The sequence below is a fragment of the Elgaria multicarinata genome, chromosome 10, assembly GCF_023053635.1.
Source record: "Elgaria multicarinata webbii isolate HBS135686 ecotype San Diego chromosome 10, rElgMul1.1.pri, whole genome shotgun sequence".
Lineage (NCBI taxonomy): Eukaryota > Metazoa > Chordata > Lepidosauria > Squamata > Anguidae > Elgaria > Elgaria multicarinata.
The window spans coordinates 39477050-39501932 of NC_086180.1; the positions used below are offsets into that span (position 1 = coordinate 39477050).

General features: G+C 42.7%; 2 protein-coding genes across 7 annotated transcripts in view; one reads left to right on the forward strand and one right to left on the reverse strand.

Moving 5' to 3' along the window:
* Positions 1-8965, forward strand: part of JADE1 (jade family PHD finger 1) — a 75195-nt gene extending 66230 nt beyond the window's left edge. For all 4 annotated transcript variants that reach the window (XM_063136211.1, XM_063136212.1, XM_063136213.1 and 1 more), the window contains one exon: positions 4430-8965. In XM_063136211.1, coding sequence (XP_062992281.1) covers positions 4430-5328 — 899 coding nt within the window. In that variant the 3' untranslated portion in view covers positions 5329-8965. The remainder of the gene's footprint in view (positions 1-4429) is intronic.
* Positions 8966-10005: 1040 nt separating this feature from the next.
* SCLT1 (sodium channel and clathrin linker 1) overlaps positions 10006-24883 on the reverse strand; it is a 62949-nt gene continuing 48071 nt past the window's right edge. For all 3 annotated transcript variants that reach the window (XM_063135519.1, XM_063135521.1, XM_063135518.1), the window contains exons 20-22: positions 19697-19775; positions 18163-18258; positions 10006-10463 (exon numbers count right to left, since the gene is read on the reverse strand). In XM_063135519.1, the coding sequence (XP_062991589.1) occupies positions 10401-10463; positions 18163-18258; positions 19697-19775 (238 nt within the window). In that variant the 3' untranslated portion in view covers positions 10006-10400. The remainder of the gene's footprint in view (positions 10464-18162; positions 18259-19696; positions 19776-24883) is intronic.

A 24883-nucleotide genomic window follows, 5' to 3' on the forward strand; every position in this document is an offset into this window, starting at 1 on the left:
GGGCGGGACTCCCTCCCTCCCTAATTTTCCATTCTCTCTCACTCCCTCTTCTTCCCCATCCATTGGGCTGCTGGGGAAGGGACAGATTCTCTTGCCAGAGATCTCAACTGATTGCTTGTAGAGGGCCGCAGACCGTCCACTTTTGATGTAAAGTAGGGCTGCGCACGCCCTCCCCGAACCACTTCTGATCCCGATCCGGACCTTCTGGATTGGGCCTGAAACCCTTCGGGTCAATCCGGACCTCCCCCGCTCCGCTCCGGAACCGAGCTTAGGAGGTCCGGATCGGCCCGCTCCACTTCAGATCTGGGGATCCGTAATGGAGCAGAGCGTACCCCTAATGTAAAGCACATGCTGGTCCCACTTGATCTGTTTATACTCTTTTTCTTTATATCAAAATGTAATCACCTGCTATTTATATTATACTCTATGTAAGACTGAATGTAATTACCTGGCAGTTACTTTCCTCCCACATCGTTTAATCTCCATTATATAGATCTCCCATTTTTATGGGCTTTCTGCTTTTGATGAATATCCTGCCTATTCAGTATGCAGGTTGTTGTTAAGATATGCATTGGTTGGTTTAAATTAATTCTTATTTCAGCCAAACCTTTCTAGCCAAACCTTTCACAGACACGTCTCACAGTTCCTTTTGATATCGAGCATGTTAATTGCAGTTCTTGTTCAGCTGGTTCTCTACCTAGATCAGTTTAAACTAATTCATGATCACTTAAACCTGGGTATATATGAATAATATAGAAGTGTTCATATCTAATATTCTCGCAACTTATTAGCAACAAATCCAGTATAGTATTTCCCTTTGTAGATTGAGTGGCAAGTGAAGTAGTTAGTAGTTAAACTATATTTGTGCCCCTCAGACCCAGCTAAGACAAAGTTAATGTTTAACTGGCTCACTTTTAAAACTAACATTATATATTTGTGCAGTGAGTTTAATGGTTTGTTCAGTTTTTGTCATTTCAGTAGACAAGAAAGGTTTTATTTTGTTTTCAGGAGTGCTTTACTAGGGTGACCATATGGAAAGGAGGACAGGGCTCCTGTATCTTTAACAGTTGCACAGAAAAGAGAATTTCAGCAGGTGTCCTTTGTATGCGTGCAGCACTTGGTGAAATTCCCTCTTCATCACAACCGTTAAAGCTGCAGAAGCCCTGCCTAACATGACCAGATACAAAAGAGGGCAGAGCTTCTGCAGCTTTAACGGTTGTGATGAAGAGGGAATTTCAACAGGTGCTGCACGCATACAAAGGACACCTGCTGAAATTCCCTTTTCAATATCACTGTTAGAGATGCAGGAGCCCTGTCACTAGTAGCAAAGCAGGAGAGACACAGAAAAGGGATTCTTTCCCTACACTCCAAGTTGACAACCGTCTGGAACCGACTTGGTGGAAGTCACAGTTCCAAAACCTAAATCATCTCAAATGGAAAAATTGAGTCATTTTTAATGAAAATCAGTACTTTCGTTAAAATAAATATATGTTACATGTTATTTAATGTTCACTGCTCCCACATGGATAATACTTTCATTTTCTGGTCCAGATTATGAAACAAGGTATATCACTTCCCACCCCCGGTATTCATTTGGAAAGTATTTTTGTTCTTTCTTTATAAAGCAAGGGGCGCATAAATGTCATAAGACAATGCATCCTCGTTCACTACGCTTAACCTCCTCTTCCAAATGCTTGACAACTTGACTCTCTTCAACAATAATCGGAATGTATCAAATGCCCAAGGAGAAAAATACTACCAAGAGAACTGTGCTCCGGGAGTCTATTATGTTAAAAATGAATTGAGCTAGAAAAGTCTGCCTTTTTATCGCATTCTTTAAACCTGAGTGTCTTGCTCTGACAGGCAAAGTGCTTTGGAGACAGTCAGAAACTAAATGGAACCACGACCTTTCTTTAATGTGGCTTGCCAGTCAGAAAGTGCTTTAAAAGCACAAACCCTGAAGAAATAGGTAGCTGAGTTGTAACTACACGTTCTTCAAAGGCAGGAGCGCCCATTCAGCAGGAAACTGCTACAGCTGAATGACCTTCCCATTTCAGTCATTAATCAGCTACTCCAATTGAAGTAGCCTTAAAACCCAATTATTGAAACATTGGCACTGGTGTTTTTCGTCTGTGGTGCTGTTGCAAAATTCTTGCAATGCCAGCTTAACACCAGGTTTGGTGAGACTGCACCGGCACGGCTGTTTGTATGCCCTAAGAGGGTTTTTGTGTGTGTGCGGTAAGATCTAACTGTTGCTGCACAGTGAAAACCCCTATTTAATCTAGTGATCTAGGAATCCTATATTGTACAGGAAGTTATCATGTATGTCTGCCAGCTCACCGTTTCCATTTAGTATTTGTTTGGACAGGTCTGTACAGGTTGGTTTTAACACCTCAAGCCAAAGCCACAATATATCGTGGCCTGCCAAATTCTTGACCCTGCTCCATTTCTGGAGTCTGAAGGCAGGTAGCAAAACCCGGCTGACTGAGCCCCTGGAGGGCTGCCGTACACAAGTGCTGGGCTGCATATAATTTGGTGGGTCACCGATTGTGCAACCTAGCCTTGAGTCATACTGCTAATCAGTAGGCAGACTTAAGTGAGTGTGGGTGTCCCATCCTGGTTTTTTTCCCCTTGAAAGTTATGTTGACTGTAATCCTGTTTGGACTCTAAGCTTAAATGTAACGATTCTGAATTTACACAAAGTCCAGTTGATTTCAACAGGAACTTCCACAAAATGAAGACTATGCACCACTGGAAAGGCCAGTAGATTTCAGTGGTAGAGTTAACTTTGCCCTGCTGAAAACAAGGGGATATAGACAGGCTGATGTTCCACTGAAATTAATGGGACTATTAAGTATATAGATAAGTACTTAAAGGCTACAGTTCTAAGGATGCATAATCGGAAGCAAGTTCATATTAAATCAATCAGACTTCCAAATTAAGTACACTTAGGATCAGATCCAGTGTACCTTTGACTTAAATAGGGTTTAAACACGTCTGTCTTTCATTGGACTTTTCTTCATGGATCGAGCATAAGATTTTGGTCCACCCATTGGAGAGGACACATTGTGAGTGAAGTGGCCCCAGATGAGGCAGTTGGAGTGTTCCTCCAGCTGCCTCAGCCAGGCAGTTTCTCTGCATTTAATATTTTATCTGCACAGTAATCCCCCCATGTAACCAAATAGGAATGGAGGAGGGCTAATGTTGTCCCTATCTTTAAAAAGTATATCTTCCAAACCATGCGAGGTATTGGCTCCCCTCTATTTGGCACTGGTTAGGCCTCAACTTGAGTATTGTGTCCAGTTCTGGGGACCACACTTCAAAGAGGATGCAGACAAGCTGGAGGGGGCTCAGAGGAGGGCAAGAAGAATGATTGGGGGTGGGTGGGTCTGGAAACACTGCCCTAGGAGGGACTGAAAGAACTGGGCATGTTTAGCCAGATAGCACTCTTCAAATATTTGAAAGATTGTCACACAGAAGAGAGGCAGTATCTCTTCTTGATTATCCCAGAGTGCAGGACAAGGGATAATGGGCTCAAGTTACAGGAAAGCAGTTTCCCTTTGGACAACAGGAAAAACTTCCTCACCATTAGAACAGTATGACAATGCAACCAATTACCTAGGGTGGTAGTGGGCTCTCCCACCCTAGGGGCATTCAAGATGCAGCTGGACAGCCATCTGTCAGGTATGCTTTAAAGTGGATTCCTGCATTCAACAGGGGGTTGAACTCAATGGCCTTATGGGCCCCTTCCAATGCTATTATTCTATGATTCTATGAATATAGAGATCAGTCTCTGATATGAAGCGGCATAGATTTAAACGGTGGATTTTCAGAGACCCTACTAAAACTCCTGCCATTAATTAAAATTGTTGACACTGGCAGCTCACGTGCTTCATTTCAGCCTCCCCCAGCCTGTGCCTTTGAGGTATTTTGGGGTTCAGCTTTCATTAAGCCAGCCAGCATGACCAATGGTGATGGATCCTGGGACCAGTACTCCCAAACATCTGGAGGACACCAGCTTGGGGGAGGCTACTCTTTGTTGTCAAACTGGTATCTTACGTTTCTGTAGAAGATATATTGGCTAAGCTGCTATGATTTAGCTGTACTACAGGAAAACCTTTTAAATGTAATAATAAATAAATAAATAAATGTAATAATAAAGAAAGAAAGAACATATGAAAAAGTAAAATGGAGGGTTAGATCCAGACTACTTTAATTGAACTTGTCCTAATGAAATCATTGGGCAAGTAAGTCATGACAAGTTAATCATGACTTAGTTTCCACTGAAATAAACGGGGACATAAGTACGACTAACTTAGTTCTGGATCCAAACTAGGGTTTTTAGAAAAGGCCATGTCAGATGCAAAGCTCAAAAATAGTTGCAACCTGTGTCAGATAACCATGAACACATTTGTTTGTGTCTTTTTAGGCATGCCTTCCTCTTTCTCCTCTATGGAAAATATGGTGCTCTTCAACAGTTCACCGCTGGACCCAGACGCACCTAAGATAGAGGACTTGAAGTGGCATTCAGCTTTTTTCAGAAAGCAAATGGGCATGTCATTGAGCCATTCTCTGAAAAAAACACAGAAGAGGGAACGAATGAGGAAGAGTTCTGGGCATGATGACAAACCTTTCCTTAAGCAGCCCAGCCAAAGGGAAGGCCTCGCGACTCCTGGTAGCTTTTTTAGCTTTGAAAAGACCTTTGCAGAAGCACAAATTGGATCAGCACAACAGAAGAATGGGGTTGTTACAGCCGACCACAGGAAGAGAAGAGACAATCATTCCCATTGTGATATGAAGGTAGAACTGAAGGAGAAACCTCCCAAACACAACCACAAACCCCTGAGATCCAACGAACTGTCTCAGAGGCAATTAGAAAACAAAAGGGCCGTGAACCACCCAAGTGGCAGGTCAGCGCCCGGAACCCGGAGGGATATGGTGCCTAAATGCAACGGATCCTTTTTCAAAATAAACTATAACCCAGCTCCGGTTAAAGTGCCTACGACACCCAGAAGCCCTGTGAAAAACTGGGGAGGATTCCGAATTCCAAAGAAAGGGGAAAGACAGCAGCAGGGAGAGGGGCAGGATGAGGCATGCCGGCAGAACTCTAACTACCCTTACTCGGGCCTGGGTCGAGTTTCCCCTAAAGACAGGGCAAAAATCAACCTAAAGGTGGACAGTGAGAATGACGGGTATGCCCCCGATGCTGAGATGAGCGATTCAGAAACTGAGATGCCAGACAAGAAATGCAGGCAGCAAAGGCTTGGTTCAAATAGCACTATTCCCAGAAGGACAGATATTATTAGGAGAAGCATCCTTGCCTCCTGACTGGAGGGTGACACACAGTAACAGCACTGGAGTCAGTGAATTCCCAGCCTGGAAAAAAAATTCCACTCTGCATTATTTATTGGTGTGACAAGGAGGAGGGTCTTTAGACATGGCTACAAGATCAACAATGAACCTGTTTTCCCTGGGCTGTAGAAAAATGTTTACGTGCACTTGACTCAGAGTTTTCCCTCCACCTACCCTCATGTCTGTGAAGTTTGAACCTTCTTTATCTGCAGCTGTCCTGAAGAAAGCGTCAGAGAAATTGACCTTGTGTAGGCTGAACACTAATTAAAAAATAAAATAAAAATCACTCAATGGAGGCAGATTTTGGGTGGGGAGATCCTGGTTTAGGCAGATAGCACTCAGGATTTTCCTCTGCCCCTGAGAAGCACAACCTGTTAGTACACAAGAGGATAAAGAGTTAAATATGGTGGTGATAACCACCCTGCACTGCTTAACCCCTAAATTGTCACTTTCATCAGGCTGCATGAGGACTAAGTCCTAGTAGTCTGCCATTTTTTTGTTTTAGAATTCAGGGGGGGTTGGCAGCTGAAAACATTTATAACCCCAGAAGAGTTGTCATACCAAGTCTATCAAGCAGGTAAGAATTTACCATGACTACTAGTTACCTGAAGGGACAGAACCAAGCTGCCCAGTAGTAAATAGTAACAACAGCACACTGTGCTATACTGAGGGGAGACTAAGGAGTGGATGAGACGACTCAGCTCTCCACATTCGGAGGGTGTCTATGTCTTAAAGTACTTTATCATGTTCTGAGAAGGAAGGTAGGTTGGCAGCCTGCTGTATTCTGCTGGCACCTGCCCATCTGAAATATGATGACAATACAAGTGGAAAGACTGAGCATGTCTACACTGCAAATGTGAATACGTTTTGCTGTCATGGCTGACCTCCTTTTTCCTCTCCCCCTCCTGGAAATTGTAATTCTGAGAGATTTTTCAGCAGCCTTCTCATACAGTCCATGGACCCTTGGGAGAAGCCACGACAGGTAAAACAGGTTGAAATTTGCCGTGAAGATATGCCCACATTTCTAAAGGCGCTGGTTGGTAGCCTTTTCCAATGTGCACTAATGGTATGTGTTGGGATATGCAAGTTTCTGACACGCAAGGGTTACTTTATACAAAAAGAAGGATGTAATAAATATATATGTATATTTTTTGAATAAAATGGAAAGGCAATAAGATGTGAGTAGCGCTTTACATTCAGGCCAATTTAACAACATGATTCCATGATATGGATTAGATTTGACCAAGAAGGAGCTTGTGTTCTGGTTACGTCATTAAAAAAACGCAATAACTAGAGAGTAAGCCATCAGCAATAATAAGATGAACAGATCACTAAGAGTCTATTTTCTGCACCCATGAGAGTGCATCTATAATACACATAGGTAGTTTTAGGCTGCTGTAATTTTTGGGACTCAACTTGGATATAAAATCAGACATAAAAGTTTAAGCAGCAGTAGTTGTGTGTATGTTTTTTTATGGACAGCCCTCCTCCCAATCCATCAACATAAGTATTCAGTCACTTACGATATATTCTCACTGTAAGCTCTTCTCTAATGAGGTGGGTTTATAACTCTATGAAAGATATGTTGAAACCTTGCAATTTGACTCAAGTCTTCCAGGGGTTTCAGCTGAGAACTGGACTGCTGCTGTTCCATCTTGCTATGCAAGTCACTGAATGATCAAAGCTAAACTTACATATAGGTAGATTTACACAATACATTTTTCTTACATGCAAGCAGTCCTAATCTTTGGGTGGAAAAATGTAGTATGTGAAACCATGAATCATAGATATAATTAGCAGCAATTCCCATGATCATGTAATCTGGGAATCAGCCCTCAAAATTCATCTCCTTGATTTGGAAATGAGCTGTGGGCTCACACAGTCCCTCCTCTTCCTTTGCTCCTCTTTCCGTTTCTGGCACATGGTTAGTGATTGCCTTCCAAACTAGAATCAGGAGCCATTGTTTGAAGTGGGGTTCTGACTGTTGTTTGGAAGGCAAATGCTAACTATAGTTTTGAGGATTCGAATGTCATAGCCAACCATGGTTAGTACTTAATAGGAAACTGAGAGGGAGTCTACAGGGGAGGGGGGGACTGCAACTCTGCTGCTTGTTGGCAATTCCTGAAATGGTTGGAGGATTGTCTAAACTGAGCCTTAATGTGTATGCAATCGCCCTAGTCCACTAGCTACTCATTGCACACTGGGATTGTGGTTGTGGTGCATGCACAGAGCTCTGTACAGGCAGGGACTGTTGCAAGTTCTTTGAAGTCAGGGAAATTCTCAAAAATTGAACTGAATGGACTGTGAAGCACTTGCAACAGCCCCCACCCCACCCCCAGTTCATCTCTGTATTCACACTGCAGTCCATGCGTACATAGCCTTTGGGCCAGGGTAAATAGGATTAACAAGCAGGTTAAGACTTTTGGGGTGCAGTTCTAAACATGATTAATATTGTAGGATACTACTGGAAAATGAAATAAAATGATGAGTTAAGTTTTAAAAGGCTTTATTGCTTTTGATTAAACTACTCATATCTTGCAGGTATGTTGACTAGGTTTTTGCTGCTTTAAAAGCAGACAAGTTCTTGTTAAGTATAGGAAAAGAGGGATGTAATGAATTCACTTTTCAATACAGTAAGTGTTTCAGGTGAGGGTTGAGTGAGTTAGCCTGCCCTGCAGGGAGTTGTTCATCAAGCCATAGAAGGAATAAATTGAATTTGATTCTGAATAAATATTCAATGTTATGACCAAGATTGAAAGAGGTATCAGATAACATTTGCACTATTAGGAATGTTAGCATTTGTGCAGAAAGAATGCCTTATCTGTTTTGCTCCCCACCATGTTTAGGTTAATAAGCTTTCTGATATTTTGAATAATGCTGAACCAAAAATGAAGAAGAAAAAGGAAAGAGAAAAATAAATAGCGTTTCCCCCCCATCCTCTAATTGCAGAAGGGAAAAATATCAGTTTGACCAGCTGTGTAAGTTTCATACCGTACTTAATATCCAATAAGTGAAGAATCATAAGTAAAACAGTAATCTTTACCTACCACGGCATTCATTTTGTTAATATGGAAACAGTTGAGATTTCTTGTTAACCTTCACCTTTTCCTTATGCAGACTGCCCAAGAAATCCCTTTGATTATAATTGGTGCACTACATTGAAATGTAGGCTAATAAACACTTTTGTAATATTGACTGGAATGCTATCTGTTAGGTTCTGGATGCATATGCATACACATACACCAATCTAAATGAATGAAAGGTTATACATGTCTCATATGTACAGATCTTAATTATTTTAAAAAAAAATTGAAAAAAACCTGTCATTACATTTGTAAAACCTTGTACAGAGGATTTTTCACTATGTGCCTAGCTTTGGTGTCCATTTTGCTCAAATTTGAAAACAGGTGCATGACAAAAGATAGAATCAAAAATAAAGTATATGTAGAGATGACTATTTTATATTACATGGCCCAATCCTGTATTTATTTTCCTCCCCTTTTTGAAGTATTTATAAAGACCTAGTTGAAGATGGCTGTATTTTTTGTTAAAATATTTAGTAGAATTGTGCCTTTGTCTGTATGTGAATAAATGCTGTACATTTTGCAATACAGTTCAGTGTTCTGGTCCAGCATCTATACTATTATTTCCCCAAGTTTCCAGTTTTCTCCAAACCGTTAGAACAGGTACTCTGCTCAATTCACGTTTGGAACTCTTGGCTGAGTATCTGTCGTTGTACCTCATCTCCTGATGTTTCTGTCTAGTGAAATCCGTATTGTGACCTCAGAATATCTGACTTTCCTCTTTGCTTTTAGATGTAACTCAGCACTGAGGATTTCTCCTTTCCCTGCATTTCATAGCAGCCTAAGGATAGGCAACAAGTCCCTTTTCTTTCCTCATTCCTTGTCTTTCAGCCCATTGCTCTCTTCTTCCTCTCTGCCTTCTCAGTGTAGCTGTTCTTGGCTCACTGCCATCCCTTCAGTCTCCATCTTCCTCCTCCTGGGATAATCTTGAGCGACTCATACTTTATAACCACACACTCACAAGATGATTTCTGTCTTCTATTGTCTTTTAATAAGCTTTCTTTCTCTGCGAAGTCCTGAAATCTCAGCTCTGTTCTCCTTTCCTGGAAATCCCACATTGACACACTACTATCGAAATCAAAAAGTTACACATACAGTCTCCTGTTAATTTGACTGATTATCTGAGCCAGTTCTACTGGGTGGATAACAGCCTGTACTCCAGCAGGAATACAACCTGAGGCTGCAGAGGGAGGAGGTTCCTCAGGATCAAACTAAAAACAGTCCCCACTTCTCATCCATCGTTCCTGAAAGGTTTACTCCTGACCACAGAATAGGTTCAGGCATTTCTTAGATACACATAACTTGCAGAACCATTATTTTTGAGACTTGATTAGTCCCTATGTTAGACTCATGAAAACATCATATTCTAAATTCTGTAAAGAAAAGCTTTAAAGTAGTAAATGGTATATGGAAACAACGGGAACTTGCTAGAGAAGAGTCAGTGTCTGTCTGATTTCAATTGATGTCCAAGGAAAAACTGTGTTACAAATATGACAATGTTACAAATGTCATATTAATAAGCATGCCATTATTAATTTCTCAGTTCAATGGTTTACATATGAACAACCTCTATTTTAAAATGTTGGGTTTATTAACAGTGAACATTATTTAAGTTGATAAATCAGTTATACAGTTAAAAAATAAAGCTTCCAATCCAGCAGTTAGATATTTCACAGGGATGTCCACTTTAAAACCATAACAGAGAAAGCATGGTGGTATATGGTACATCTTTTTATACACAAAGAAAGGGAGGAAAGCTTTTCTTCTGACTTTGCTTTAATTCATTCTGTATCTTTTGCAGTTGTCTGTCTAGTTTATTGTGAGGAAACCACAATGTTTCTCTCTGCTCAAGCAACATAGATTTTCTGCAAAAAATCACATCACTATGTGTGATAAGTTCTAATGTTCCAACACTGCTTTTTTTCATCAGTCTCAACTTACAAACTGTAGGGAAGAACATTACTTTTAAATATTTTCCAACTCTACCAAGGAGGCTGTTTTTTTCCTTTTCATGGTGATTGCACTAAGCTGTAATTAAAACAAAACAAAACAGTAATTAGTTTCTTTCTGCAGTGGGAATCTTTGAACTAACTGGATTATAGTGCAACCTGAGGTAGAGATAAGATAAGGGAATTATCTTATTCTATGATCTACTTAAGATATAGAAGTGTTTCAAATGATTATGATTTTTAATTGGAAGTTTTCCATATGAAAACCACCGTTATGAATATGTGAAGAGGAATTGCACAATTACAAGGTAACAACTGCATCCTGCTCAAGCAAACTCTTACCAATGGAGTAGCTCCAAAGCACACCTAGAATTTCCTCACCTACAAGTGTTCCACCACTCATTCTAAAAGAGGAAATTGACTTCTATATACTTTGCTGGGCATATGTGGATCTGATCCTGCGACCAGAATGAAGTGGGGGCCTCCATTCACAAGAGATCAATGTGTTGAGGGTAAATTTCTAATGTAGCATTCTTATTTTTCATCTATTTGTCAAATGCCTTTCTCCACCAATGATGAATTTCAATGACTGGTTGTGCTACAGCAATCACCCATGATAGATAGGTACTCTAGTATCTGGCTATGTAGTGGTAAGACTTTTACCATGGCCAGATCTACACCAAGCAGGATATAGCACTATGAAAGCAGTATCTAAGAGGCAGGAGCCACACTACTGCTTTTTAGCGGTATTGAAGTCCACTGACAAGTCAGGTTGCTTACCCGTAACGAGTTCTTCGAGTGGTCATCTGTGCAGTCACACATATGGGCTCTGGGCCTGCGCAGAGCATTGAATCGGAAAACTTCTATAGCTAGACGCATTTGGGCGGGAACCCTCCCCCACCGTCTCACTGAGCATGCTCCGAGGGTTCCCGCCCATTCCCTCAGTTAAGAACGGAGACCGTCATTGTGGTCCCAATACCGAGGTAGATATCCAACATTTTCAAGCTCGGTATCGAACAGAGTTATGACACCAAAGCGGGGACAGTGGGTGGGTTGTGTGACTGCACAGATGACCACTCGAAGAACTCCAGTTACAGGTATGCAACCTGACTTTCTTCTTCATGGTTCCTGTGCATCACACATATGGGCGAATAACAAGCTAACTTAACAGGTGGAGGGTAGGTGTCTTATTGCATCACTTCAGAAAGAACTGCCCTGCCAAAAGAGCAATCCTGTCGTGCTCGAACATCGAGGTGATAATGTCTTACGAATGTAGAGGAGGAAGCCCAGGTCACTGTTCTACAAAGGTCATGAAGAGGGATCCCATGGCTGAATGTGACTGATGCTGCCATTGCTCTAGTGGAATGCACCTTTATTTTGTCTGGGGGATCAAGGTTTGACATCTCGTATGCCAGTTGGATCGTCTGTACCACCCAGGAAGCTAACCTCTGCATAGAGACTGAGTGGCCTTTTTTATGTGCCCCATAACAGAGAGAGTCTGGGCGAGCGTCTGAATTGATCTGTACATTCCTTATAGAAGGCCAAGGCCCTTCTCATGTCTAAGGAATTAAATGTCCGTTTCAATGGCGACTTTGGCGACTGGAAGAAGGCTGGCAGGATCACTTCCTAATTGACGTTGAACTCAGAGGCCACCTTTGGCAGAAAGGAGGGGTCCATGCGAAGCAAAGCCTTATCCCTATGGAAAACCAAATAGGGGTGGTCTATTCTTAGTGCACATAATTCTCTTGCATGGCGGGCAGATGTGATTGCCACTAAGAAAGCAGTCTTTAGGGTTAGAAGTCTCAAGTCCGCTTTTGCTAAAGGTTCAAAGGGAGTCTTAGTTAGCGCATGTAGAATGACAGACAGACCCCAAGTTGGGATCAAAGTCTTGACTGGGGAAGCAACATTCGTTAACCCTGTAAGAAAGGTGTGAGGAGAAGGTGTGAGGAGAAGGAAGAAACTGACTGTGATGCTATCGAGGCTGAAATGGCTGCCAGGTAAGTCTTTAACTATGAGACTTTCAACCCTGCAGTATGGAGAGAAAGAAGAAAGTCCAGTAGCTGCGGGACAGAAGTTATAGTGGCTTGAAAACCCCTTTCTCTTGCAAAGGAGGAGAAACGTGACCACTTAGCAGCATAAGCTTTGCATGTTGCTGGCTTGTGGGAAGCATCGATGATCTCTTGCACAGCGGTAGGGAGACCCATTGGTATCATCGAATCCTCCAAGCTGTGAGGTTCAACATGCAAAGGTCTGGGTGGCGGATCCTTCCCTCCTCCCTGGTGAGTAGGCTCGGTATAGGTGGTAAGCGATGGTAGGTCCCCTTGGATTGATGGAGGAGGCTGGTGAAACAAGGTTGTCTTGGCCACCACGGGGCGATTAGGATGCAGTTAGCCCTGTCGGTTTGTATCTTCGCAACCGTCCGTGTCAGTAGAGGGAATGGTGGGAAAAGGTATAAAAGGGCTCCCTGCCATAGCTGAGCAAAGGCGTCCCCCAATGACTGTTGCCCCTTCCCTGGTCTGCTGCAGAAATTGGGACAGATGGCATTGTTGCTTGTCGCAAACAGGTCCACTATGGGGTGGCCCCACTATGGGGTGGCCCCAGCGTCAAAATAGGTTGTGTAGGACGATGCTGCTCACTTCCCATTCGTGGCATGCAGTATATTGATGACTGAGGGCATCCGCTACTGTATTGTCCTTGCCTGCAATATGGATCGCCGTAAGGATCTACTTTTGTCTATGCACCAGTCCAAGAGTCTAAAAGTTAAATAGACTAGAGGTAAGGACTTGGTTCCTCCTTGCTTGTTGTCATGTATGCCCCTACGGCTCCGGTGTTGGGAGCAGGTGACATAGATAATCAATCAGAAACAGATTCTGATGCCGAGCCAGTGGGGGAGGAAGTTCACACAGGAGAGCCTCCAGCTGCAAATGTGCCCTTCCCAGAGTCTCTCTCTTCAAGACCAGATCCTATGCTCTCAGGAGACAGGGAGTCAACTTCCGGGGGTGAACATTCCAAAACATTACTTGATGCTAGGAATCGCCGGAATTAAAACGTTCGGCAAGATTACCAGCAGTCGGAGAGATTGCATGAGAAGGCATCTATGCTCCTTCCTCCACCTTGAAGCTTGGGACATTTAAAAAGCCTTTTCTTTCCTTTGAATGGTCAATTGTTTTGCTTAGTTTGCATAGCGTTGCCTGGGGGGATTTTCCCATAAAGGTGCCTAGTTTGTGTTACAGAAGTGTTAATTGTTTGCAATAAAGCTTTGTGGATTGGGCTAGGAACTTTCCTTGGTTTTGACTCCTTAGGGACACTTGAGCAGCTACAGCACACAACACTTGTTGAGGTGGTATACCACTGTCATGTTGTCGGAGAATAGCTGAAAATGGCGATTGGACAGGACGGCTTTGAATGAGTGGAGAGCTCTTTCCACCGCCAGTAGCTCTAACCAGTTAATATGGAGCGCTGCCTCCTGCGTTGTCCATCTCCCTTGTACTGTGAGACTGTCGCAGTCAGCTCCCCATCCTATAAGAGTGGCGTCTATTGTTACCGACCAGGATGGAATCAAAGGAGTGAAAGGCACACCGTCGAGCAAGTTGCTCATCCTAGTCCACCAACCGAGGGAGCGTGTTACGGAGGACGGAAGTTTCAAAGTCACGACCCGAGGATTGTCTTGAACGTGGAATGTTCTTATAAACCAGTTCTACAAACTAAGTCGTGCAAAAGTCACCACTGATGTGGTAGCTGCCATTAGAACTAGCAATCTCAGGATAGTGAACGCCTTTGCTGTTCTCACAGTTTGAATGTTGTGTGCAAGGCTCGCAATGCGAGATGCCCGGTCCCTCGGCAGAAAGGCTCTGGATGCAGTGGAGTCTGGGACTGCTCCTATGAACTGAATCGTAGTCATGTGTTTGAGTATGGATTTTTCCATGTTGACACATAGTCCCAGAGATTCTAGCAAGGGATACATCCCGTCACAGTTGCAGGCTCGACTGTGCCACCAGAAGCCAGTCATCGATATAGGGGTAGATTTGGGCTCCCAGGATGCACAGGTGGGCGCATACGACTGCCATCACTTTGGTGAAAACCCTTGGGGCTGTGGCAAGGCCAAACGGAAGAACGGCAAACTGAAAGGAACAGTCAGTCTCCTACAGAGAAATGAAGGAGTATTAATTAAGTAAGTATTATGTATTTTATCGTTATTGTTGTTCCCTGCCTCAATCAAAATGGAGAGGCAGGTAAGAAATAAATTTATTACTATTATTATTATTATTAGTAGTAGTAGTAGTACTGCCAGTCGCCCCATCCATACCGAGATCTCAGTGCTGAATAAGCTGATTCCCGATCCCACTCCAACCACGGAGATGTGGGTGAATGGGATCTGTTCCTCACCTCCCGATGCCTGTGGGACGTCCTGGAGAAGGGATTCGCTGTGCTCTAGCGGTGCGCCTTGGTGACTCGGGCTGTAGGCTGCGAGTCCCCCTATGCCTCTCGATGGGGTGGAGTCCAAGACTTCTCCTTCAGAGAGCATAGTAATACCCCTCAGCAGCGACTCCTGCTTGAGGGAACAAACCAATGTTGCTACTGAGGCACCGGTAGCAACAGGAATTGGAGAGTTTAGGAGCGGTGGAGGAGGAGGTATATGACTCGGTGAGCTTGTTGTCTCCTTTCTCCTCTTTTTCTTTTTATGATGATCAGCACCCTTAGACGTTCGTGCCTTCTTGGATATCCTTTTTTGCCGCCAGAGTGAGTGAGGCTCCTGGAGTTGGGGGGTTTGCAACCTCTGTGGTCGACCCAGTTGCTTGATGAACCGGAGAGACCATTATGGGAGCTCTGTGCTGCGTCCCCTCCTCCGTAGTAAGAGGATTTTTAAGGACTTCAGTGGCTCTTAGCGCTTTTTCCCAGAATATCGCTCAAAATCGATCTGTGCAGTTTTTACTCGTCTGCTTAGTAAATGACATTCAATGGTGGCAAGCCTGCACCAAATGTCCTTCCCCCAGACAAACTAAGCAGAGAGAGTGTCCATCAGTCGGGGGTAATTTTGCCCCACAGCACACACATTTCCTGAAGGGGGCCTTAACGGCCATTCACCATTCACTGGTGTGGCCAAAAAAATTGCCGCGGAAGAAAAATAACCTATCTTATCTAATTTTTTTTAAAGTACAATGAACACTAGGAAGGTAATAGAAAATCTGAAAAAGGTCAAACTAAGGTCCTTAAAGGATGAAAGAAGGTAAAATACTTGCGAAGCTCCGACCAAAATGATGGTCGAAGAAAAACTGAGGGAATGGGCGAGAACCTTCGGAGCATGCTCAGTGAGACAGTGGGGGAGGGTTCCGGCCCAAAAGCATTTAGCTATAGAAGTTTTCCGATTCGGTGCTCCGCGCAGGCCCCATATGTGTGATGCACAGTGACCACGAAGAAGAAACTATTGGGGCCCATGACACATCCCATATTCCGCTTTCATACTGCTATATCCTGCTTGGTGTGGCTCCTGCCTCTTATGTACCGCTTTCATTGTGCTGTATCATGCTTGGTGTAGATCTGGCCCATGCCGCTGTGGACCAAAAAGTGTGAGGCTTTGGAGGTGCAAGAAAACTTTATATGATACACAATTTTCTTCTGCAGGTGACTGGTGGGTGCAATCTTCATGTGGGGTTTTAAGCTACAATATTATGGTACAAACAATCCGAATCCATGCTTTGAAACTTAGCCACAAGGCCCAGACACCCATCTTTTATTATGCCCTCAACTCTTTCTGTAATTCTTTCTATACCTTAACTTTTACAGTTCCTTCTTCATCTCTTGAACCATTATTCCCATCCCTCCTTTCCTAACAAAAAGGGGAAATCTGAACTTGCTGCAAATTTCAATTCTTAGGCGTTCCAAGGTGGGGCAGTCTGTATGATTGGGAAGCACCTCTCCCTGATTGGCAGACAGGGACCCAGCAAGAAATGACAACAAGGGAAGGGGCTTCCCTTCAACTCTCAGGCCAAGCCTGGAGCCTTAGCCTTAATAAGTGAAGTGTACATAGAAAAGACGCGAGAAAACCATTCAACAGTATAAGTGCACTAACTGGTACACACTCAAGAAAGATCCCACTGGACTCAGAATCTATTAAGTTAGATGTTGATGACTGAGAGAAAATCAGAGGCTACGGGCTCATGTTTTTCCCTCTGATTGTCATGTTCAGATTTTCTTTCTCTATTTTAAACGGGTGGGAAGACTTCCCTACCCCAGAACCCTTGAGAATGGAAAAGTATGGTAAGTTCAAATTTTCCTTTCTCCAGTGATTGCAGGGTGGGGCAGTCTATACATCTAGGCTGTAGAAAAGCAGTACAGACCCAGGGTAGGATTATATTTTCTCATATGCTAGACACAACCTTCTGGAAGACACAGAGACTGTATCAGAGAAGGTGTAAGTGCATTGATGCAATAGTGCCTATGATATTGGCAGGTCTGCAGAAATCTGTCCTATATGCTAATTCAATAGAAGGCAAGTTCTGTGGACGTGCAGAATTTTTCAAGGAATGTACTGAAGTATATTTCAGTAGGAAATGGCCCATGACGGATAAGTCAGATTGTCCAGCAGATATGTTCAGACTTTCTAGAATCCTGAGAAAACTGAGGGCTCTTGTACCATGCACATAGTGCCATTCTTTCTCTTTTCAAAGAGGAAGGCAAGACCAACTCAGACCTACAGAACATGTTCACATTGGAATTAAATATAGCACATGTGGAGGATATATGAAAGTATCTTTCCCCCCGTTGAATCCCAGAATGCATCTAGCACTTTGAGGTATCTGTGCAGAGTTATATTTATAAATTCAGTACTGACTCAATGAGTTCAGTTCTTGGATACACGTTTTCCCTATAATATTAATCACCACTGAACGTATAATCACATTGTGGATCCTGAGTGGGAACCGCTGAACCAGGTGGCTGTACAAGTAGGGTGTGTGCATGCATGCACCAAGAGAAGCATGTGGGTGTCAAATTGTGTGTGTACACTGAAACACAATCCTACCTATTTTAATATATGGAAATGGAGAATCTACTCTGGCTCATTGAAGGCATAAATGATAAACCAACCTACTGACCTCTGCAACACTGATATTGGCGTCTGTTTGGCGTGAAGTGCTGTGGAATGCCATGGGGTATAGCCACATGAAGTGCAGGGTGGTGGATCACTGTGGCCAAGTAACCGCCTTGACTCGTTCCAGACCAGAGCAGGTGGTGGGGAGGTGACAGAAATACACAGCTCAAATCCTGGTACTTGGCAGCCACTTTTGGTTTGGCACTGGCTGCTCTCCTGCTCTGTGTTGAGAGGAGGAGAAGCTGAGCTGAGGAACTGTGCCAGGTGTGGAAGGCCATCTCCCCAGGAACACTATTCTGTCCTCAGCGGCACTCTTTTCCTCAGACTTTGGGAGTTGGAGCACAATCAGGCATGGCCCAGGCCCCTGCGTGAAAGCATGGATCTCTTCCACAAATTAGTAAGTTGCTCAAGTACAAGACAAATGGTGTCACAAGGGCTGAGCTATGAGCCATGCCAGAAACCTGATGCCTGCTAGCCAGACAGGGCTGGTCTGGGAATTAAGGGGAAGCCCCTCCCCTCGGTGTCATTTCTTGCTGGAGCCAAGTCTAGTAATCAGAAGGAGGCACTTCCCAAACATATAGACTTCCCCACCCTGGAACCACTGGAGAACTGAGATTTTCTTGTTATTTTAAAAGATTTCTGATCACATAGCTGAATTAAGGGTGTTGTCTGGTTTATACTTAGATACCTGTTGAGATGCTGTAGTTGCCCTCTCCTCTGCCTGGCTTAGTCGCCTTTGAAGTCTGTTGACTTTTTCTTCATGTTCCATCATTAATTTTTCATTCTATATAAATGAAACAGGTCATTACAAATGTATGATTCTGTTATCAGATTATGCATACTGCAGAGAGCAAGCTTTGAAAACACACACATAGTCAATGGCAAATCCAGGATCTAATACCAAAGAAAGGCAAGACAGATTGCTCCATGCATTGTGCCTAACCTTGACAGGGTTTTCCAGTTTTCAGCGTCTGGTGATGCAACTCCTTTTTATACAAAATATAATTTGAATTACGCTACAAATAGACTCACAAACTTTCTATGGGAGGAGGCGGGACATGGTTTGCTCGAGTGCTTTTTATCAGAGTTGGCTCTTAACAGGAGAGGTAGGCCAGATGGTTGAGGGCTGATGGCCATCAAGTCGAGAGAGGAACAACCTTGAACCTCAGTTCTTAGAAGGGCCAGTTCTAGTTTTATTTTAGATATGGAGAGGTATATAAATATTGTAAATAAATAAAAATAAAATAGTTCTGTTACAGAACAGGCAGTGCCCAACTGAGTGACGTTGTTTAAAAGCCTACTTCAAAACATAAATAATAAGCATGCTTATAAGAACATGCTGCCAAATTTTAACCATCTAGAAAATGAACCTGTTTACAGCTAACACAACTTAAAAATATGGGACAACTCAAACTCAGAAGACACAAATTATGGCAGTGTAGAATTAAAAAAGGTAAACAGTTTTCGAAGCCTGTTTTTCTGGATGTTACTGTGGAACTCACCCCAAATGGTGGTGAGGTGAAGTGACAGTGATGATGATCAAGCAGAGCCAGATACTGCTGCACTGATGTCCAATTCTGTCTCTGTCTATCTTGCATGTAGAGAAACATTACTGTATGATAATATAAATTGACTTATTCTATTCTTAGAGCATGGACACAGCTGAAGTAAAGAAAAAAATCTTCTGGTTTAAATGAGCTTTTAATCTATCCAATTGCAGCACTGCTACGAGAAAATATATATGGCAAATTGTATCACTCATAAACAAAGAAAAGTTTGTTTTTAACTAACATGTTAAGAATATGATGTCATTTTATTTTAAACAGGCAAAAAAAGCCCTGACATATGGGGGCATTGTAATAATTGATCGTTACAAAAATTGAATCTGTCATTATAGAAAAAAAGATACATGCTAAGGATCATACAAAAGAACCATTTACCAGCAAAAAAAATATTTGAATCACCACACAAAATTAGCTATGAATGAGAATATCTATATTTTACCATTTTAATAGGAGCAAAGTACTAACTACTCCTAGCATCCCTCTGATGTATGTGATCAGGAATAAGATAGGCTTTTCTGACTGCGAATGACTCTTGACTCCCAAAACCTTCATAGCAAAATATAAATCAATGATTCATACTAATAAGGTTTAAGTAGGAGTGTCCCAAGTTCGACATCTAGTTGAAGCATATCACTTGGATGAGGTTCATTATCTTACCTCAATAACATTTTCATTTGCTCTTTCCAGCTGACAAAGTAAGTCCTGGGTGTGAATTTTCTGACGACTCAGCTCACTTCTGTCAAACAAGATAAAAGAAACTCATTAATACAAATCAATGTACCCGTTGAGCTAACTGCTTTCCAGAGGAACATGGGAGGATCATGTACTCTTCCCTCCTCCCTCCGTCAAATTATTTCCCCCCTATGAAGTATGAAAAAGACAGTACTTATAAAGATATCAAGAATGTTGATCCGTAGCACTGTGATGGGTTAGATATAATACAGAACAAAACTTTATTTTAGCAAATATATAAAATCTCAGATCCATTCACAAAATGACATGCGTTGTCTGTTAAAACAAGCAACTTAACCCTATTAATAACTCCCATCAAATATGAACATTCATAAAATCGAGATATGTCTTTTTCATGCAGCGCACGTATGGGAACCTGAGCCTGTGCAGAGCTGCGGCTTGGAACCTTATAGAGCTAAAAACTGGCAACCGGCACTTAGGCCCCCATGATCAAGCAGCATCCTAAACCAAGCATGTTACTTAGCAACAAAATAACACAGCTGCCCTTCTTGGGTTTTGCCGATATTAAAACAATGGTGGATGGATATTTTAAGAGGTCAAAACAGTGACTTCATACATAAGTGATTTCCAGCACAGTCCTAAACTCCTCAGGTGGGTACCCAGGAAGGGTTAGGAGGGGGTGGGGGCACTCCTCCACTGGGTCAGGGTGAGCATCCACCCTGGAGACTCCTTTGCACATGCAGAAAATTGTGGGCATAAATCTGCTACCAGTAGAGGTACCCCCAAAACGCATAGCTAATTTCCCTCCATTGAAGCTGGCATAGCTAATTCCATCCCCCATCCCTGTTGATTTCAATGTGAGGATTATTTTGAAAGATCTGACAGTCTGAAAAGCCCTACAGAGCTGCCTCCCTACACCTCCTGCCCTAGCCTGTGAGAGCTGGTAAGGCTTTGGAAGTGATGGAGGATACAGCACTTCACTCCCCTTTGATCCCACTTAAGATTGATCTGCTTAACATTAATTATATATTTTCCCCCACACCAAAAATGTCAACATCCAAATTACTAAAGATGTCACTGGTCACTGAGGATACTTTGTGCAAAGAACAATTCAGGTTCAAGTGTAACTTTACTTAAATTACTGAGCTCAAATACTACCAAAACATTTTTAGTTAGAATAGAATAGAATATTTCTTACCCGCCTCTCCCTCTGGATCAAGGCAGGGAACAACATTAAACACAAAATCATAATAAAATGCATAAAACTGGTAAAAACATATAAAACTGGGTTCGTGTCTTCAACTGTTTAACTTAGGCTGCCCCTCCACCCCCGGGAGTTAAGTCCCCCTGAACATATTGGAACTTACTTCTGAGTAAATATACCTAGGATTGCACTGTTTGTAAAGTACCACAGTGAAGAACATTTAATTTTATATATATATATTGAAGAATTAAAGCAATAGTCTATTCTGATCGTTCATACATATTCCCAAACTTTTTCAATTAAACAGGTAAAGGAAGGTTTATAGAAAATTACACAAGTGCCTGCTAACAAATCCCTGGGAATAAAAAATAAAAGGTGCACTGTATAATAGTAAAGCAAAGGAGATAATAAATCTGCCAGCTGTGGGAAGTGTTTAATGCAAAATTCTCATGTGACACGTACTGCACATTCCAGATGTTTTTTCTGTTGAGTTATGCTGTAATATGCTTCAGTTATTCTTAGTAATTATATATTTTGTAGACTGCCACTACCTGCAGCTGTTTTTCATCCTGTTAACATTTTTAATCAATATCTTAGAATAAACAGTTCTAGCTGCCAAGTATTACAGAATTTCAGCCAAAAACAACGTGGTAGGAATGAAGGAGAGGATGCAAAGGCCCCCAAGTGCGATGTAATTTATTTAATAGACTAGATGGTATGTCAAAGAACACTGCTCTAGCTAATACCTAATGAACAGCTCTACTATTCCGCAAGGATTAGTCTGGGGAAATCATGAGAGATTTGTATAACCAAATGTTTAGAAATACAAAGGCACAACCATGATTCAAAAACAGGGCCCATAATGTTAGTTTAAGGGGACCCAAGCAGCTGCATGGGGAGCTTGTGTCTGCACCCCCTTCCTGCTGCTGCCTCCTGCACTGCCTGAAACACTGCTGCCAGAAGCAGAACATCTGATGTTGTATAAGGACCTGCAGCCAGAGGAGGAAATTGCAGGCACTCCAGCGTCCATGAGATGGCTGGCATTTTGACCTTGGGCTGTTGTGTGTTCGCAGCTAGGCACAGCCTAAGTCCCATTGGATTCAATATGAATTGCATTTAATCCATTTAAGACACATTTGTCTCTGTAGCAGTAAGACTATGGATTCTAAATGTATGAGACCACCTGATTTTGATAGGCCTTCCAAGTATAAATGTGCTAGGATTGTTCCTTTAAATTACACCACATCTTTGTGCAGTAGGTTAATGGATCCTAAATTCATCAGTGACTTCTCGGTACAGTTTGTGACTTAAAGAATGAGCACATTGGACTGGGGTTTCAGCTCATTACTCAAGAAATGCTGCCACTGAAGATATCTGGGAGCCTTTGAAGAGAACATAGAAAAATTTAGTGACCTATTTTCATTTATTTTCAACTTTTATAACCTACTTTTCAGCCAATTAGGTTTCAAAGTGATTCTCAACATGATAGGTCTCCTTACTAAAGTGAAAGGATTTTAATAAATAAAAGGCACAGAGGTCACTTGCTAGCATTAGGAGCATGCAAAATTAGCATACACTGAATCAGCATTATCGAGATCTGAGCATCTTAAGACACTTCAAGGAACTCCCTTAGAGACTTGTTAAAACTGAGCCTGGAAGCTCTGTAAGACCTTGTTTTAATGCCTGAGGCTATTCAACTATATATACTTTAATGGACATTTTATCTTGGCCTTATCAGTTTGTTTTACGTATCCTAAGCCTTGGGAATATTGCTTGCAAACTGAAAAGACAACATTTTTTTGTGGGGGGGGGGGGAGAAATAGTGCACACCTATCCTCCAACTACACCAGATGAACAAGAATAGGATTGCCAAGCAATCCTTTACGCCAGTGATCTTCACTATTTTTCAAGCAGGAGCCACTTTGGTTCTACTGAGGCCAGTTGGAGGCTGTTTCTGGAGCATGTGTGGGGTGGGGGCTCCTCTGCAATTTATATCCCGCCTCCACCCCCATCCCCACCCCCAAGGCGGTGTACATAATCCTTCTCCTCTCCATTTTATCCTCACAACAACCCCATGAGGTAGGTTGGGCTGAGAGTTTGTGACTGCCCCAAAGTCACCCAGTCAGTTTCCATGGCCAAGTGGGGACTAGAACCTGGATCTCCCGACTCTGAGTCCAACACTTCAGCCCACTACACCACAAATTCTGACAGGTCCACATGGTACTTTGCTCTACTCAGTGTTGCACAACCTCCCAGCAGAGTTCCATTCACTCTCTCAAATGCACATTCAATTTTCCTCCCACCTCCGGCGCCTGCACACTGCACCACTTCACAGCAAGGCAATCATGCTGCACCTCACCTCGTGGGCTCCTCCCCCATCACAGATCATTGGCTGATTCTTCCTGTATTTCCCTCCCGCCCCCATCCCCAACCACCTTAGAGCTATCAAGTGGCAGAACTCCTGACTCTCCATCTCCAAAGCCTCCTCCAGTAGCCCAAATTGCAGCAGCTGGCACACCACTAATGCAAGGACAAGGTGGGCACTAGGGAACGCCAGCTGAGTGAGCGGCTTCTGCAAAGAGAATATGAAAGAGAGAGCTGCTTTTGGAGTATTTTGGAGCCTCCAGTAGCTCTTGGGCTTTGTAGGGAAGAATACTGCTTTAAGCCTATGTAATCTTTCATTGTGGTGGTGTAGGTTAAATGTAACTGCAGTGATGGGAAGGGAAAGTTGGAGTTCAGTATGTGATGTACCCAGCTCTATTTCTCAGTAACATCTATATCAGACCTGAGCCTGTGCCTGGATGCAGCGGTGGCCTGGATGACAGCCAATAAAGTTGATGCTGAATCCCATTAAGATGGAGGCTTTGTGACTGAATGGTTCCTGGCTCTGGGAAATAGATGAATTGCCTGTTCTGGATGGGGTCACACATCCCCTGAAAGAGCAGGTACATAATGTTGGGGGTACTGCTAGACTCATCTATGTGCCTTAAAGCCTATGTGGCTGCAGTGGCTAGGAGTCCCTTTTACCAGTTTTGGCCACAATACTTTGGCCACAGTTTTGGCCACCCCCGCTTGGCCACAATAACCTATGCATTGGTAACTTTGAGATTAGAGTCCTAGAATGCATTTAGACACACACACACACCGACTATGGAATGAGCTCCCCACTCAGGCCTGCCTGGTGCGAACACTATCATCTTTTTTGGTGCCAGGTTAAGAGTGCTCGTTCCTCCCAGGCACTCTATGGCTTTTAGTGGCATATGGTGGGGCATTTATGCCAGTCATTTAAACAGATCCAGTATTTTATTGAAACTGTTTTAAATTTCATATATGTATTTTTATGCTGTATTTTAATGTATTTTATTAATTTATAAATGATTGTAAACTGTCCAGAGAGTTTTGGCTGCTGGACAGTATAGAAATGAAATTAACAACTACGAGATTAGATTACGAAAATGTGCTTTATGCGAGGTGGCCTTTAAAGCTAGTCTGGAAGCTGCAGCTAGCGCTGAATGCATCTTATCTGGAGCATATGACACCTGCGTTGAAGGGACTGCACTGGCTGCCAATATGCTACCAAACCAGATTTAAAGTTTTGTTATTGCTATATAAAGCTCTAAACAACTTGGGACCAGTTCACTTGAGGAAGTGCCTTCTTCTCTGTTGCCCTGCCTGTCCACGGAGATCAGCAGACGAAACCCTCTTGGCAGTGCCTCAGCCATCATAAGGCATGCGTCAACAATATTATTTTGTCCCATGCTGAAAACTTATTTGTTTTGACAGGCATTTCACGACCACTGATATTGTCAGCATACACTGCCTCTGGTTTGGGTACTATATATATTGTAATTTGTTCTGGGTTTTCAAGCTTGTTTTATCATGATTTTTATTTATTTATTTTGGAATGACCATTACTTGGCAAACACTCATGGCTTTTAGATTTCCTT